Source organism: Platalea leucorodia, assembly GCF_965183815.1.
Source record: "Platalea leucorodia genome assembly, chromosome: 4".
NCBI classification, from domain to species: Eukaryota; Metazoa; Chordata; class Aves; order Pelecaniformes; family Threskiornithidae; genus Platalea; species Platalea leucorodia.
The window spans coordinates 24841722-24859805 of record NC_138826.1 but is presented as its reverse complement, the minus strand read 5'-3'; the positions used below and the strand labels follow the sequence as shown (position 1 = coordinate 24859805).

The window sequence follows — 18084 nt, the reverse complement described above, 5'->3', positions numbered from 1 at the left end:
CATATTTCAAAGACATTCTTCCCATGATCCTATTGATGTTGCTGGCCAGGCACAAGACCTGAAGAAATAAGTGGTTGTGGTTCTGGTGCATCAAACAGGCAAGTCCATGTGACCAGCAGCCAGCCACTCAATTCCATGCCAAAGTGATGCACATAAGGACATTTGTCTTGCAACGATTAACAGTTACCATCTGTCTCATAACAAAGTCTGTTGCAGGCTGACGATAGTGTAACTAAAACTGCCTCATTTTCAAGACGACAAATTTAGGGACCTGGCACTGCAGGATCTGAAAAAATGCCACAGGCTCTTCGGAGCTTCATCTTCTGACCATCCTGGTATTTGCTGAAACTATATTCCCAGGCCTATGAATATACACAGAGAGTTGTATAGAGTTATTCCCAGTATGCAACCAGTACCTGTGTGCAGAAAAAACCTCGCTATCAGTAATCTTGAAAATTTAGTTCCTCCAGCACACTGCTGCATTGTTTACTTTCAACATCTGACCCATAACCATAGAAACAATGTATGGGCCTCCTTCACAAGCACAAAAAAAGCTTGAGAAGTACTCAGCTTTGTAACCTGGGGGAAATTTGCTTAGAATTTTGCAGTTTGCCATAATGATAAAATGGTTTTGTTGCTTTTTTGAACCATTTCAGGTAGCTCTGAATAAGGCTTTGAAACTGATCTTAGGTACAGCAGAGTAAAAGGTCTCAAAATCTTCTCTAAGGCTTTCAAAAAAAATGTAGGCAGCTTTCAAATATTACAGAATTTCTCTGATATCTGTACCAATCAGCTTGGGCATTACATCAGTTTCCCAAGCTGGATGTTATAATTCTGAAGAGGAAAGGCTGTCTGTTCTGTCAGAAGCACAGACACATCACTGTGGTGTTTGACATAGGCTAATTTGGAAACACATATGAATGACAGAGTGCCCTTGAGAGAATAACTAACTTAGGAAATTGATGTCACCGGCATGTGACACTGTCCACTGTGACACTATCAATGGGACATCATCTTTGCAATAGTGGGAAGAGCCATTGTTTTAGTTCCAGAGAGACAAACAAACAACTACTTTTGTCAGCACTGAGACATGTTTTATCATTCCTTGAGCAAGAACAAGTCTCACTCATTACGACTGGCCACAGCACTGGGGATAGATGTTTAAGATTCAGTTTACTGGCTAGTAGCATATAAACTTTAGCAAGGTATAAATAATAAAAATTTAGCTAAAAGTCCTCTTTCTCTGTTTTATCTTCTTTTATGTTGAGTAAGTTTGAGAAGCAGGTACATGCACTTGCAGGACAGCACAGGGTGTCAGCATTGCTGCTGACAGGAGACCACGCTGGTGGAATGCTACACAGGCGCGACACGGCAGAAACATGCAGGAGCTGGCATAGAAGAAAACAAATGCCTTGGGATTGTTTTCTGGCAGAGAAGGTCAGGCTATACCCCTAACTTTATTACACCATACCAAACAGAAAATGGTTTAGAGAGCTTTTTCATACTTTTTCTTGAAAGCTGGATTGAACTATTGAAAATATTGGAAACATATGTTCGCTGGGGCCACCAAGCCCATCTGAGTAGGGGGATGTAATGAACCTGCTTAAGGAATATCTTAGCATAAGGCCAAAACTAACTCTAAGGAATTTAAGATTCTGACCCAAATGGTTCAGAAAGCACAGAGCCTACCTCTCTTGGAAAAAAAAAAAAAAAGACCTATTTCCTTTTGGTCAACAGAAAGCTACAGAGCTAAATGTTCTCTGCTTCACTGAGTAGGAGGAAAAAGTTGTTTAGGGGACTTGCTTGCACTTTCTGGGAGCACTATTCCAGAAAGTTTTTGGAGAAAGGTATTTGTGGCATAAGTGAATTTAAGCACACATTAAGCTGAACAGAGAGCATTTCTAGTTGATGGCATGATGGATTCCATAAAACAGTGATAGGTCCTGCAAAATTGCATCAACATCAACAAACGGAGAGCATGCTTGGGGTGACCTCCCTGACAACTTGTCCATTACCTCTCTCCTAGCTATGCACGTTCAATGCATTTTGAGGCCTGCTCCTGAGCCAAACCTTTCTTCCTGCTATGCCTCAGTCTAATCAAGTGTATAGAAGTAATCTAGAAATTTTCACAAGTGAGGAAAAGATTAAATTCATTACAGTTATATGCCCATTTACATAGAATGATAGGAAAGTGAGGAGGAAATCACTAAATGACTGAAGGAAGAGCTAATGTGTAATGGACTTTGTAGATTACACGCAATAAGCAATGTTTAGCCAAGGGTACTACTTTGGAAATACGTACAAACCTAATTTTAAAAGCATGAAACCAGTTGCAATGAGCTAGTTATATGTTTACAAGATTACAGCTTATATTCTTTAAAACATGCAGTTCTGCCTGCAAGTATTTTTCATAGATAAATTTGTAATTTTACAGACTATTTTTGGATTAAGCATGACATGACCCAGTAGACACAGATGTTCAATATAAAGCCAAGGTTTGGCTAATTACTCACATAACAAATAGTAAAAATTTAAGACGCCTAAGCCTTCAGCACATATTGCTTTTTATACACAAGCATGAGTCTCTTCATTTTTCAAAATTAAGTTCTCAAACTTGTCAGTTTATTAGAATGCTAAAAAGCACAATCACTTTAGATTAACAGATCAAGTTCATCATCATTGAAGAATAAAAATTAGGATGAAGTTACAAGCCCTTGAAATATAGGCCGATACTGGGAAAGTGTCATACTTCCCTGATGTACAGAAGACGGTGGGACAAAAATGCTCAACATAATTTAGCATCATATTATTCCCTTAGTGTTATCCCTCATTTAAAAGTCATTCCAATCAACAAATTAAGAGTAAACAAACACATACTCTAGTTTTAAACCAAGCTTCTTTAAAGTATCTAACAACGGTATGAAGGCTTTTTGCAAAAATGTTGCACAACCACAAAAAAAAAGCTTACCATTAGATAGTGAGAGGTAGTGGGGGAAAAAAATGAGGACTCATTATGATGTTCTGAGGTGTGTATTATAAAAACATTATTGTGAAGTCCCAAGAGTATCTATATGAAAGCTTCCCTAGAATTGTAACTTATGTTTTTCCCTTATCTGCCAGTCCTACAAATTCAACTTGAAATATGTCGAGCTATGTTTTTCCAAGTTCACATGGCATCACTAGTAATAAAACTTGTGTAATGAGAATTTCACAATTCTTCTGAGGATTAATAAACAATAGAATATAGCTCTCTCTAGCTCTTAAGTTAGATCCACAGCAATAGCAGAATTGTTAGAATGAAAATAAGCTATTAAGAAATTGAGCATAAACCAAGAGAACCCACTCTGAGGATGGAGAATGTGGCATTCTTTATATGCACTTCCAGAAAAACCAGAATGAAAATATGCTGCTTGTTGCCAAGGCTGTGGTGTTTAAAATACAAGTTATAAAATTCTATCAAGTTAGACTTGAAATCCAGCACTTGAGTTAGAAAGGTAAAACTTCAAAGACTGCTTCTTGCAGTTCTAACCTCAGCACTCCAAAGTCAAAATAAACACGAATAATAATCATACAAATATGGCCTGGTCAGCAATACTTGCCCTGTCTCCAAGCTATCCGTTTTAGATACTTTAAAGTCACAAGCCCTATTAAAAGATACTGATTTTTTTTTTCCTTCCAGATCAATGTCTGTTGCTAGACAGGCACAGTCTTAATTAAAATTACAGAAGGAAGCTGAGAAGTAGTAAAATACTGTCTTCACAAATCTGAATTTAGTTTGTTGGCAGAACTCTAAAACAATACATTATTTATGAACTGCATGCAGTTACATGTATGCATATTTTATAGATTTAATATAAAGGATCCAATCATTTGGAGGGATTGCAAGAGCTCAGATTAAAGCAAGATGTCACATATCATATTAGACATAAAGCCAAAATTTAATGAGACAAGTAAAGGTCAGAGCAGCACACTGCAGTTTCAATTTGATACCCCCGCTCTCCTCCCTGTTCTGAAGCATGCATCATAACTTCAACTTTAAACACAAAGCAAAACTAAAAATTAGCATAAAAGGATAATCCCAGTGCCAAGATTACTACAGCAAACAGGAAAGTTAAATTTTAGTTTCTATTCCAGAAACTAAATGCAATTCAGTTCATCATCTCTAGTCCTCATTTTCCAAAGTACTATCACGCAATTTCCAGTGATTGACACCTGATTAATTAGTTTGATCCAGCGAAGTTTGAAGTTAGTAACACTCCCTACTGGTGGGTTAAGGAAAAAAAAAGCTCAACAACTGTGTCTAATAGTAACATGCCACTTCTAGAAGTGCATTACCTGCATTTTTGCTGATAATCTGGATTCCAACTGTTTTCTGTATTGTACTGCATGCAAGAAAACCCTCTATCATTATTCCTCTTCCCCTCTCCCCATTCTTTGTGGTCTGTCTCTATTTTTCCACTCAGTACCAAAGTCTTAAATGAAAATATATTTATTTCAATAAGACTTTTCCTTAAGGCCTTAGCAAGTACTCAATCTGTTCTAGTGAGCCATCTTTTCTCTTCCAGATGAAGAAATTTACACCCAAGAAAGATGAGAGTGGACACAGAAAAGCAGATTGGTAAGGAAGAAACAAGGATGGGACAGTGAGGGACACAAAATCAGAGCAACAGTGGGATTTTTATACTGTTTTTCTCTTTCCAGATTACTTATTTCCTATCCTCTTAAACAGTTTTATCTTTTCCCTCACACGCTTTTCTGTCTCCACTTCACTTTTCTGTCACTATTCCTCTCCTAATATGAATTAGTATTTCCAAGACATAATTTGCTGTTAATTTAAACTCATTAAGGAAAATGACTAAGCTGTAATCTCATTTATTTTATCTTTTCCATTTTTATGCCTATTACTGTCATTTCTGGAATACACCAATCACTTCCCCCCCCATAACATGAGTTATGTCAAGCCAAAAATAATTTTGACTTCCTCACTGTTTTCAAGATCAGCAGATGTTCAAACAACTTTAATATCCCAGAGAACTTGAACATAAACACATCCTATCTCACTGGCTTCAGCACTGCTCTTTATTACTTTTATATTGCTCTTGGTACTCCCTTTCACCATTTTCAGGTATTTTTAAAAAAAATTATTGTACTTATAAAAAACACTTATATAATACACTTTGAAAAGTAAGAGTGTGATATTTCCAAGTTTCTGCCCCTTCATCATTTATCTTCCATCCTTTCAATTTTTAATCCAACAGTTTTCTGTATTTCTTTTGCAACAGGATAATTTTTTCAATTGCTCCTTCCTTTCATTTTACAGAGCTTTCCCTCTAATGTATGTTTTGATTATGCTTCCACATTTCATTTTGCAAAAATCTGTCTTCTCCAGCATACATTAGAAGCATTTCTTCAAAAAAAATCCTTTCTGCTGTTCCTCATACATCCAGACCTTTTTCTTTTTCTGACCCTGCTGAGATACTCTGTCCACATAATGCCCACTTTGGGCAGTCAACATTCAGTTTTTTGATTCTCACAATGCTCTCCAGCCACTGCTCACTCCTGCAGCCTGCCACACACTCTACTTCTGCAAGACAATATTGAAAAAATACCAAGATTCCCTTTAGTACCTTACCTGCCAAATTCTTCCTCAAGGCTGCACTTCAGAGCTTTCCTTTCTGTTAACATACTAGGGAAAAAAAAAAAAATCTAATTCTACTCTTCACAGCTTGACTGAAATTCTGGTTAATTCTTTGTAAACTTCTAAAAATTTTCATTTCCATTATAGGTGACGCTGCTTTACATTTTAGTTCCAAACCTCATGTTTTAAGCTTCATTTTCTTCCCAGTTTTCTTCATAATTCAGAGCTTCTTCCTATTGCCTCTTTCTGTGATTCCCCCCCCCCCCCCCCCTTTTTTTTTTTTAAAGAAGTTAGCTTATCCTTTTCAGGAACAGAGATACAGTCTTTCTTGAGTAGATCTCACCACCTTTACAGATACAAAAGAAATGTCCAAAACACATGAGCATGTATCACAGAAGTGATGATGACCCTATACCATGTAAGCAAGCATATGACAGTTTCATTTTTCCTTTTTAGACACATTATATACTGTAAGTTTCCCCACCCATTTTGCCTTTGGGTATTTTTGTTTCAACATAGCATTGGTTATCTGACCCTTAAAGAAGCAACTATTTGAATCAAACAATTCAATGACCTATTTATGAGTTGCTGCTTAAATTCTTCCTTTTTATTATTCCAATCATTTTATTAATTGCTCTCCAATTTTCCTACTACACTCCTTAATAATACACTCTTCCCACTCAGAAATAAACTTTAAAAAAGCAATTGCCAGACTTCAGAGGCCGTTTGTTCATTTCCAGCCATTCTACTCAGACAGCTGTATTCCATTGCAGTCAGGCTTCCAAGGATGCTTTTCTTTAACGTGCCATTATTTCTCACCAACTTTTAAACAGTTGAAACAAAATTTTTTAGTTTATATCTCTCAGTTTTTAGGATACTTTTTCAAGCTTTTCCCATAAAGTAACACAAGTTGAGAAATTAAGGAGAGCTGTATTCTTAAGATTTCTTCTCACATGTCTTCTCGCAGAGAATCCACATTCACTCAAGAGTGTGACTACCTCAGAGCTCTGAACTTATTTATTGGTCCTTTACTTCTCAACCACCAGTCAGGCTTCCTGAATCAGTCTTTGCTTTTTCCTGTTACTTTCAACAAATATATATATTTAAGTTATTGAGATCTAAGATTACTTACACACCTATTCTCTCCAATATGCCAATGAATATTGTTGCAAAAATTATTCCAGAATTTCTAGTTTAATTTTTGGTTTACGTTTAAACTATTTTTTCTATCCTCACATTTTTTTCTTCTGCTAAAGCTTACAGAATAATAGTTTCTTTCAAGATTTCCAGAATTCTCTTTCCTCTCTCTCGCCCCCCCCCCCTCCTCTTTTTAAAGCCTCTTAGTGATGTTATGTTATTCATGCACAACTGTTTGAAGTTTCAATCTTATTTGAAACAAAACCTAGGAGATGACAACCCTTCTGGAGACAGATACAATTCCAGATGGCAACTGGAGCTGAATGAGGCTCTCAACTCAGAGCCAAGGTAAAGGGAAAAGTTCACTGACAAAAACTGATCAGTATTAGAAAGGAAGACTGACATAGAAACCCCTACATTTCATTGATTTAAATTTCATCTTTTTCATTGACTCTATATAGGTTCTGTGTACTTCATAGTATAATCATTGAACAACAACTGGACTGATAGAATAAGAGGCAGCTAAGTAAGAGACATAGTTTACTATTTAATTATTAATTATTATATTTATATGAATTTATACTAGCAGATGTCAAAGATGTCACTTCAAGAAGAGATGGAAATAAAATCCTGGGCTCTTTGAACACTTCAAAGTTTAGAAACTGAGCCTACCATATGCATTTGCTTCTAAACCTTCTCAACCTAGATGTAGGAATGGAAGCAGAATTTCACACCTCTGAAGTAATAAACAGTTGCAGAACTCCCTCCAAAAAGTTGACCTCTCATCAGCTGTCATGGAAGAGATCAACAGCATTCCACCTCTACACCATCCCCATAGGTCAAGCAACAGTCATAATGACACAGAATGAATCCAATAACTTGAGCTCTCCTGAAGAGGTTTTTTTAAAGTATCAGAAGCAAAAAGTTGGCTTGATCATATAGTAAAAAAAAATGAAAAAAGCTCTGAAAACTGTCTGTATGTAAAAAACATAACCAATTCAGAATTGTAATGCTATATACAATACAACACATGAAACTTAGATTTCTCTCTCTGTTGTGAAATGTTTTTAGCATAAATATTTTCAAGACACTTGGGGTTTCAGAAAATGCAAATCTTAGTAAAGAAGCAGCAACTATTTTGTAGAAAGGAGCAGCAATTATTACTTTAATGAATTTTTCCTTTTTATTGGCGGGGGCAACCTTTGTTCAATTATAACTTAATTTCTTCCAAATGTTCATTTAATGCTGTCTGGCAGTAAGTTTTAATTGTATAGGAAGTCTGGAAGTTAATAAGCCAGGATCATTAACAAAAAGGTTATAAATACAGTTGGCATATTTTTATTTATAGGATTTGTACATCTATCACAATCTAAAAATACACGTACAGGTATATGCGTAAGAGTATTGTGAGAAAAGGCATACTTTAGTTAGAGAAAAGCTAATATACCTGAAACCCAATTCATCATTACTGTTCTTCATCATATGCATAGCCAGAGAAATTATCTTTGTATATAAAAAAAAAAATTATACATTTCAATCTTCTATGGACAAACTTTCAAGTTCTTACAAGATTAATGTGGTTAGAATCACAGAACAATGCAGGCTAGAAGGGACCTCTGCAGGTCTGTAGTCCAACCCAAAGCAACCTCAAAGCAGGGCCAGCCTCAAATTTAGATCTGGTTGCCAAAGAGCTCATCCTGGTAAGTTATGAAAATCTCCAAGCACAGATATTCAACAACAACTCTGTTTATCCATTCTCATTGAGACTTTTTTCTCCTCATTGGAGGATTCCTAACTGCAGCTAGAGACCTTGTCCTTGCCTCTTATCCTTCCACTGCACCCCTTTAACAAGAGCCTGGCTCAATCTTCCTTAAACCCCTCCCTTTCACTCTTAGGTACATCGTAGTTGTAACTATAACCTTAACAGAAAGTGTGTGAAAAGAATGAAGAGCACAACTTCAAAATAAATCATGCCAAAAAATACAAGCATAGTCTGAGCAACAGAATCACAAGCACCCACTCAGTAGTCCTCACGATGAGCATAGATAATACAGAGCATCAAGCTGATTCAAACTCAACACTTCAAATTATCAGTAATTCTTTTTTAAGGAAGAACAAACCTGGGCCACTTTAACGGAATTTTGAGTAGAACCACCAGCATGATATTCTACTTTGAACTTTTTCACAAGTTCTTCAAATCTGTCAAAAAAAAAAAAAGTGGAGAAGAAAGAAGTTAAAGTCTAGAAAACAAACAAACAAAAAATTGCAAAGACGACATGAAGATCAGAAGTAGATGACATCATGTTATTTGAAAACAAGAAATTCAGATACATTAGCTCTTACATTCAGTGCAAACTCGAAACACCTATTTTGCTTTGTAATTTAAAGAAAATCTAAGTCTGACATCAACTTGAATCCTTTACCTTAAAGTTGCAAGTGGAGTAAATAACTAAAAAAAAATCTCATTATCTGAAGCATAAGTTTGATTGCAATGAACTGTTAGATTACAAAATCTATGCTTGAAGAAAAATTATATAAATGAAGAATTCAGATACTTATTCCACCTCATTAAATCTAGAAACAGAATGTAAAATTAAGTGAGAAGATCGAGGAGATCTGGTGTCTATTTCAAAATTAACTTGACCCAAACAACGGTGCTATGTTTTAAGTTTTCATATGAAATAGTACATTTTGACAGGTGAAGCACTTTTATGAACAAATCTATGAGTATGTGAGAAAATCTGATAAAAGAAAAGCCAAGTGTCTCCAGATGAGCTTTCAAATCCTTCAAGTCATACTACTATGAACACAGAGCATTCTTTGGTAACATTCAGTAGTATATTATTAGATTTGAACGTTGAAACAAATATTTAAACTTTTAACAGAAATATCTACCCTCATGTTTCAGATCAAACTTTAGGGTTAAGACCCAGACAGGGCTCTATAACACACTCTTCCTTGTCTTGGGTACTTTTTGCATCTCTGATCACAGTACACCACAGCTTAAGAACCAGCCTCCTCTCTAGTCCCAGCCTGTAGAAAAGGGAAGTGTCACAGAAAAGGGAACAAGAACAAGCGAGTTGGGGAGGCTGCAGGGAGGCCGTACACAAATGCTGTATCATGCCTTTTCCGTTCTAAGCGTGCTTCAAAATGAGTGGATTAAACAGCAGGATTAACAGCCTCAGAAGACATTAGACTCAGAAGGAAGTACTCCTGCAGGCAAATTAAAATGTTTACTGTAAAATTTGTTTGCACATTTGAGGATCAAAATGACCTCAAGGTCAACCCTAATTAATAGCATAGATTTGCCCTTAAAGTCTATTAACTTTAGACGTTTATCGTTAACAAATGAAGCTTCCCAGTTAGGTGTATTTCAACATATTTTATTGTATCTACCTTTAGAATATTTTAAAACAGTGACACATCTTTATTTCAGACGCAGTGAAAAATGAACGCTATCTGCCAACCCTCCCCTTCCTCTCCCCCTCACAATCCCAATCTCCTCATAGTATGTGAGCAATGGCTTTGGGGATAGATTTGTGAACTAATGACTTGTTTGTTTAAAAGGTTTTGATTTTCAATACCATGTTACTAATAAGGGCATTTTTATTTCTACAGAACTTTCAATTTAAAATGTTTGAATAATGAGCTACTCACCCTAGCAAACTACCAATGGGCAGACAAGTAGAAAGAACCAAGAACTAAATTACTACATATGATTTTCTCAGTTATCCACACTACTAATTATCCACCAATTCTACGTTAAGCAATTGAAACCTCAAATGATAGCAAGTAGCTTAGAGTGGGGAAAAAACAACAAAAACCAACAGGTCTCATAACAATTGCTTCTCAAGCAAAGACATACAAACCGTCATGAACCAATTAAGTATTTCAGCAATATTTTTAATATAATTGACATTTTACCTTTTCAATTAATTTGAGTATGTACTGCCCAAATCACATGGCTATTTTTGTATTCCTGTGTATCTACAAGCACACCAACTGATATCTTAATTCCTTTACCAAAAGGCGTCTAATGTTTCTATGTCTTATTTAATGGCATGTTAAACCTTATAAACTTAGTATACTGTAGTTGATCACCTACATTAGCAGCCCTCAATCTAGATGAGTACGTATTTAAATACTTATCTTGTCGTCTGAATTAATAAAATAGGTGGTATCCGAATTTGGAAAAAAAAATTGGAAACAGCCTTAAAATACTGTCTGTATTATGAAGATTTCAAGGTGACAGCTATGCAATCTAAAAAGTAATCTGAACAAATTATTTTACAATTACTTAATAGAATAAGACAAACAATGGTGACTGTCTTTCACTATTTCAGATTGAACATTAAAAGACCTAACTCCTTTTCTTCGAATTAAGATAGTAAACTCAACACCTCTAAAGGTCTGTTATATAAAATAGAACACGAGTTCGTACAAAAGCAAGAAAAGTAATTTTTGCTGGTCATTTTCCATGACACATCAAAAGGGCAATATAAATTGTGTTGTTTTAATCCACAAGAGCCTGATAACCAAGTTGTATCAAGAATGACCTCAAAATTAAGAATGCCAATAGGTTTTTATCTTAAGAAAATGAACAGTTAGATGGACATTTTTCAAGATGTCAGCAGATGGAACAGACAGCGTGGGAACACCGACTTTGTCACCGTCTGCTGTATGTCTGACCTGCAAAGAGAAGACCGTCATTCCAGCATGCCTCAGAAACGTGGTATTTGCTTTTATAAAACTCTCCATTTTAAGGAAGGAAGTTCAACTGTAGAAACTGCTCTGAGGCCTGGGAATGCCAAACAGAGCTTCTGTGTGTGCTTCAGGACTAAGCTGTTATCACACTTAGGATAATTCAAGAAAATTAGAACCTTATGAGCAGGACTGAATAATATTTTTGTTTCACTTCTGCAATTGTTGGTCTTTCTGAGTATTTCTTAAGGCTGTGCTGTATCTGAGAACTGTGACCCTTCTCCTGACCTAGCAACATACCATTACCTTAAATAACAGAATAATAAATCCCACAATCAGCACCATATAGAGGGGCCCCTGTTTTTGGTACTATGAATTTGTTCACCACATTACAGCGTATTTTAACAAAAACAAGTTTGCATTTGCAGCAGCATATGTTTTCAGCTGTGATACTGCTGATCAACTCTAGCACTGACCAAAGAGGATATGTTAATGTTTTGCTCAATTATACTAAAGGCAATAGCCCTTCTGTCAGCTGCTTTTTTTCCTCACCTTTTTTAAAAAGGATTGACTCCTAATTGAACTCGATACTGAAAAGTGAGCCTTTTCAGTAGCTTCACCTTTGACAGAATTAATGGCTATTAAAAAAAAAGTATAAGGAGCTAATGGAAGAACCTATTTTATAAAAGAACACAAACAAGACGGAGAATAAAATTTTTATGCCTTTTTTTTTTTAAAAAAACCAAAATACATCTCCTTACATTACAGGAGGTGGAGGCTTATTTTTAAAAGGCACAGACTCCTCTTACATGTGCCATAGCATTACCTCAAAATGGAGACAGCCATTAGAATTTCCCCCTAGTAAGTATCACTGCTGACAATTTCACTACCCTGTTTGTCACTCAAAACATTTATAACCTGTGCATCACTATGCATCTTCTCTATGTCCTCTTACCAAACTATGTTTAAACCTTACACTACTCCTCATAGCACCTCTTAAAAAGCATGATTTCCTCTACTATACAGATAAATGCACTCATCTTAATATCTAATCCCTTCAGAGAGCTGCAAAGATCATCGATGCCGGCTATGCCTCTGACCAGCTCGCCTCTCTCCACACCCCTCTTCTAGCCCCTTCTCAGTCATTTCAAGCAGAAGCCACTTCTCTACATTTTCAAGGCCCTGCAAAGCGTTACAGCACTGAACATACCATCCTTCACTCATTACATTCAGATTTACAACAGCCTCTGGGCACAAAGCAGTCAACAAAAATACCTTTTCTCTCACTAACCCATGATATCATCCAATGTCCATTTACTAGAATTTTCTATGGATATTAGCAAATCTACTTTAAATCTTCCTTCAGACTATCTTTCACCATAGTGTCTAAAAAAGTCATCAGCAAGGCAGTGTGATTTCCCGAGGCTATTCTCCAGCCTAATGATTGGCAATCCTCTCCCGGATCAATACTCATCTCTTGTAGTTCGTTTTATACACAAAATCTGAGGCTTTTTTGAGCCGGGACTATCTTCTTGTTCTATGGTACACAGCAACAAATATAGTCATGTTTGGCTCACCATGGTTTCAAAACCAAACCGACAACAAAAATAAGCACATAAAACATTCCCTACAACTGAAGGCGCACACCATAAGGCAATGGAGCTGCAGTAAGGAAAATTAAAGTAATTCAAGTAATGTCGTTAAGTTTTTGGACAAAACTTACATTAGATTATAAAGAAACTCTTTTTGAAGAGTAAAATGGCCATAGAATACCAACGTTTAACTGTCTTATATAGAGAGCACCAGGAAAAACCACTTCTGATGCATACGTCAGGAGCTACTTATCTGCAAGAAGTACAGAAAAGTAATCTCTTGTTTTTCAGCAGGGTGTGTTGCCCTGGATCTCTTTTGCTATATCTGCTTATTACCTAAGATATACTCAATAGCATACATCAGCAGGGAGCTACACTTTAAAAAACATCAGCTGCCAAAAACAGCTAGAGAGGAGAGAAAAATAGTTTTTGCCCTTTTTGCTTTTGTATGCCAGATAATGACAGCCTGAATGTAAGACAAAAATCTGGTTATTTTGTATAATAATAATACAATATTTCCAGTGGATTGTACATTTTTGTCTGGTGTTGTAAAAACCTTCAAAAACACTAAGATGGAAACCTCTTAAATAATTAATAAAAGGTTGCAAGTTGCACGTAAGTCTAACTTGTTTTTCTTTGGAGGTAACTTGGGGCTGAGGAGGCAGCCTTTGTTGATCCCCCTAGAGAGGAATGTAGACTAGGATTTGGTATGTTTTCAAGCTATTGGATGAATTTTAATTAGATTTTAATTAAAAATCATAATTAATGGTGATTCTGACACCTTTCCCAGATTTTTATTTTTAGTTGCAATAAATAGTCATATTAAGACATGGCAGTAGCTTCAATGTTCAGCTGTGAGGAGACCCAGGCTAATACTCTGACAGTTAGATGTTTGATCCTTTTAATTGCATTTTTTTAAATCTACTTAAATCTTCAAATTAAGTAACCTGTGTCATAATGTCTATGAAATCACTCCATAAATTAAAGAAAAAAATATGTGAGAGTGAGCATCATATTATACAACTTGTTTTAATAATACTAAAAGCTCACTAAAACTACAAAAAAAGTACCAAATATTATTTCCATTTCTTAAGAAAACCCTCAAGGAATAAATCAACACAAACAACTAAATAATGCCAAACCTGCATCCTGATTGTTTTGCAGGGCATGGCAGAAGCAGTTATGCATACATCTGGACAAGCCTGTCGTCTGTCACATTCTCAGTTTCATCACAGCCTGGGCCAATGCCAGAACGATGGAAGCAGCCGCACCGCCAGGCAGATGGGGCACATGTTGTAGAAAGACAACCTTCCCAGGTCAGTGTTACCAGGCAAGCTGAAGCCCTCATAATTTGATCCTAAGTAAAATCTAATTCAGATTTAAGGAAAAGGTCTACTCTCGAGATTCAAACATTGTAATTAAACCACAAGGTATTACTTTTAAACAGAAATAAAAAGGGAGAATACTTTAGGACAAATACCATGGGTAAAAAGTAATTCATATTTTTAACTCTAAAGAGTGTACATAATTTCTCTAAATTGTACAACTCAGTGTTCAAAGTTCAAACCCTAGAAAGGATAGTTATACATATAAACTATTTCATCCCTAGTCTTTGACGTAAAACCAATTAAGATTGAGATGCAGATATAATTGGTTGCTCTTACTTGAATTTGGACCTGAAAGAGCAAAAATATTGCCTTTTAGAAATGAGGTACAATCACAGAGGTACATGAGAAAACTGTGTAACAGCTGCTTGGCAATGACTGACTTTACCCAGAGCTAGTTCTTCTCCTTATTAGCTTGGCACAGAATTAAAGAGCTTGGGAATGGGTAGGGGAGTAGAGGCGAAGAATGAAACATGCTAAAAAGGAAGTACTGGAGACAGGTTAGCACCATGGACATATAACACAACCGAAAGCTAAATGTATTATTAGGAATATGAATGCTACAATTGAATATACCAGATTATCATATTTTTCTACTTTATTTACCAAAGTTCAGAAAACAGTGACTCTTCATGGAAGTATTTACTGTTGCAAACTAGAATTTCACATAAAGTATTTTCCTAATCACCTCATCCAAACAAACAGCAAATGAAAAAAGCCAGTAATTCCAACCAGGTTAGGATTATGAGTACCAAATGTTAATATATGAAAGAAGAAAAAAAAATGCATAGGCAAATTGCAAGATTCATAGCTTTGAAATATTTTACCACAAATGTTAGCGAGGTTGAAAAAAATGCACTTAAATGTCAGTTTGATAAAAGCCAAAAGAACATTTTCCACATGTGTTTGCATTTAGGCATATTGAAACAAGATGGAAAAAGTAAGAGTCATTCAAATGTAAGGTTAAAACATCAGCTCTTAAGGATCATGATTTAAAGACATTTCTCAAAGTAATTTTTTCTTTCTTTTCTCAGCAGAGAGTCAGGCAAATTTATGCGAGTGTTCTTGAAAAGGCCCCCTTACTCCAGATTATCTGGATACCTTCCTCTTCTACATTATCTCAAAAATGTACATGATTACACTCAGAAGCATCAGCCACCACAAGGCAAGTTTTACTGTTGATATTCTGAAATGCTGCAGGAAAATGAAAAGAAAAACTATACCACTAGGTTATTAAAAGATTACGTTTCTGATTCTGCCACTAAACACTACAAATACATACACACATTATATATACACAGAGTACCTTCACGAACCTTAAAATATGTGTATTATATACGATTACTATAGTATAGGTCAAGACGACTAAAATTTCTCTCCCTCTATTAAATTTCTAATCAAAACATTTTAAAATAAGTTTCATCTGAGGGTTGGTAATCAGAAATACTATTAGAGAATTTCCATCAGTTCAGTAATTCACTACAAGTTTATGCTTTCCCTGCCACTGTCTTTTTGGAACAAGATCTTCCAAATGATCAGCCAAGACTCAAAAATTTTGTGGATACATCTAGGGACTTGCACCATGGTATTTGTTGCAAAACACTGTAGCCAGAAATAGCTCCCTGCCCTTATGCATAGCCAATAAGGGTCAAAATACATCGCAGGCAAGGAAAAATATGTAGCATTTACCTTCTTCATCCTTAGATGCGCCAAAGTATGTTCTGGAGCACTAAGGAACAAGGTCATTTCCTTTGTTATTTCTCAGCAGTATTACAAAAACATTTACACTTGCTCCTGATGTTCCCAGCATACATTTGGCAGCTTGTATACAAGAATACTACTTCCGAAAAAACTGTGTCATTTTCTGTTTGCTTCTCATAAGTAGTATGGGAAGACTACATGCTTTCTGAGACCCACCAGTAAATTCTTCGTGTCCAAATTTCCTTGCTAACTAACCAATGAAAGGACAAGTCGTTTTTCATGTTAGAAAGTAGTATACTTCTTAATCCTTTTAAAATAAATAACTTCGTGTGTCCTACAATAAAAATGCAGGAAAACAAGTTAACACTGACTGGTTTTGAAAATAAGACTAGGTTTACAAAATTAAAAGCAAATTAGAGATCATAATCCTCATTACGCAACAATCATACAAGACTGCAATAGATGCTTCCCACTTGGCACAGTAGAGACCAGGTGTTAACTGTCAATAAACCTTTAGTGAATGCTAATTGAAACTGCTGTTTCACAAGCACCAACTTACTCCAGCTCACATCAAAGTGAAAATTTGTTTAACTTAATAGAATATTTGCCAAGAATATTTTAATATTAAAAGTATTCAGTCATGAAGAGATCTTAGACCTTATCTTTGCTACGATTTAGATTATCTAAAGCTGCAGTGCAAATCATATTAAGCTGCCTGTAAAGAGCTGACAAAAAAGTAGATGTATGCACACTCACACCTGGCAGAGAAAAACATTTTACTATAGTAACCTTACAATTTGCCCTTTTATCTATAAATACATCAAAACAGTAAAACAGTAAAAAATAAGTTAACCAAGTTGCAAAGTTTGGGTTCCAATTCAGAGTCGATAAAATATCAGAAAGTTTTGCAGACAGAGCTGTTCCAAAACCAAATTATAAACTGTTTCCATACATTGCTCAGATTAAGAAGCATTTTATCTGAGTAATATTCTGTATTACCACAAAGTCCAAAACAACGGTGACAGTTGTTAACCACTATCTAAATAAATTTTTGGGGGTTTTGTTTGTTTGTTTGTTTTACAATAATAGAAATGGTTCTTCTCAATTCAACTACACTGCTAAAACATCTCTTTTTCTTCACTCCTTGTGCTATTTTAAATTCTTTTAAATAAGTAACAAGTCGGTAAATTTAAACCAAGAAAACATTAAAAATACATCAGGATAGTTAAGTAGACCAAGAAAATAGTATAGGTCCGCTCTAAGCTCCTATTAACATGCAGTGAACAAATAATTTTCCTCTTGAACAAATGAGTGCAGAAAACCCTGCTTTGAGCACAACCAACAGTAAATATCAAGTAAGATTTCTGGTTTAGTTCTCTTTAACCTCCCTGTTTCTCAATGCAGCTCTGTCTTGAACATCCCTTAAGATAATCACCTACTGATAGTGGGTAATAACATGAATTTCTGTAGCTCAAAAACACAGGCAATATTTATTACCACATACACGCACGCATACTCCCAAGTATATTTCCTTTTTTAAAGTTTCTGATAAGTACGTAATCATGTGTCTACATCTTTATTTTCATTAGCTGGCACTGGAAACTACAGAAGGAATCAACTGTTTACTATCAACATCCTAGGATACGGGGGGGGGGGGGGGGGGGGGGGGGGGGGGAAATTTAAGAAAGAAGGAACCAGAACTGTTCAGAAGGGATAACACGGAAATATGTTCCTTTCAGTTTTGGAAAAGACAAAAACCTGGCTCTCCTACAAGCAGGAGAAATTACGCCGGTGGAATGACGTCCAAGGACTGGATACATAGAATAGCCTGTTACCTGATAAGATGCATAAATTGCCTACTAGGGAGACAATTATGGGACAATCTATAGTCAGTGTAGTGTACTTAAACTAGCCATAAACAAATGAGATC

At 35.7% G+C, this 18084-nt stretch overlaps 1 protein-coding gene across 4 annotated transcripts in view; it reads right to left on the bottom strand.

The window, feature by feature from the left end:
- Positions 1–18084, bottom strand: part of ADK (adenosine kinase) — a 304356-nt gene that overhangs the window by 212125 nt on the left and 74147 nt on the right. For all 4 annotated transcript variants that reach the window (XM_082311360.1, XM_082311362.1, XM_082311361.1 and 1 more), the window contains one exon: positions 8896–8974. In XM_082311360.1, the coding sequence (XP_082167486.1) occupies positions 8896–8974 (79 nt within the window). The remainder of the gene's footprint in view (positions 1–8895; positions 8975–18084) is intronic.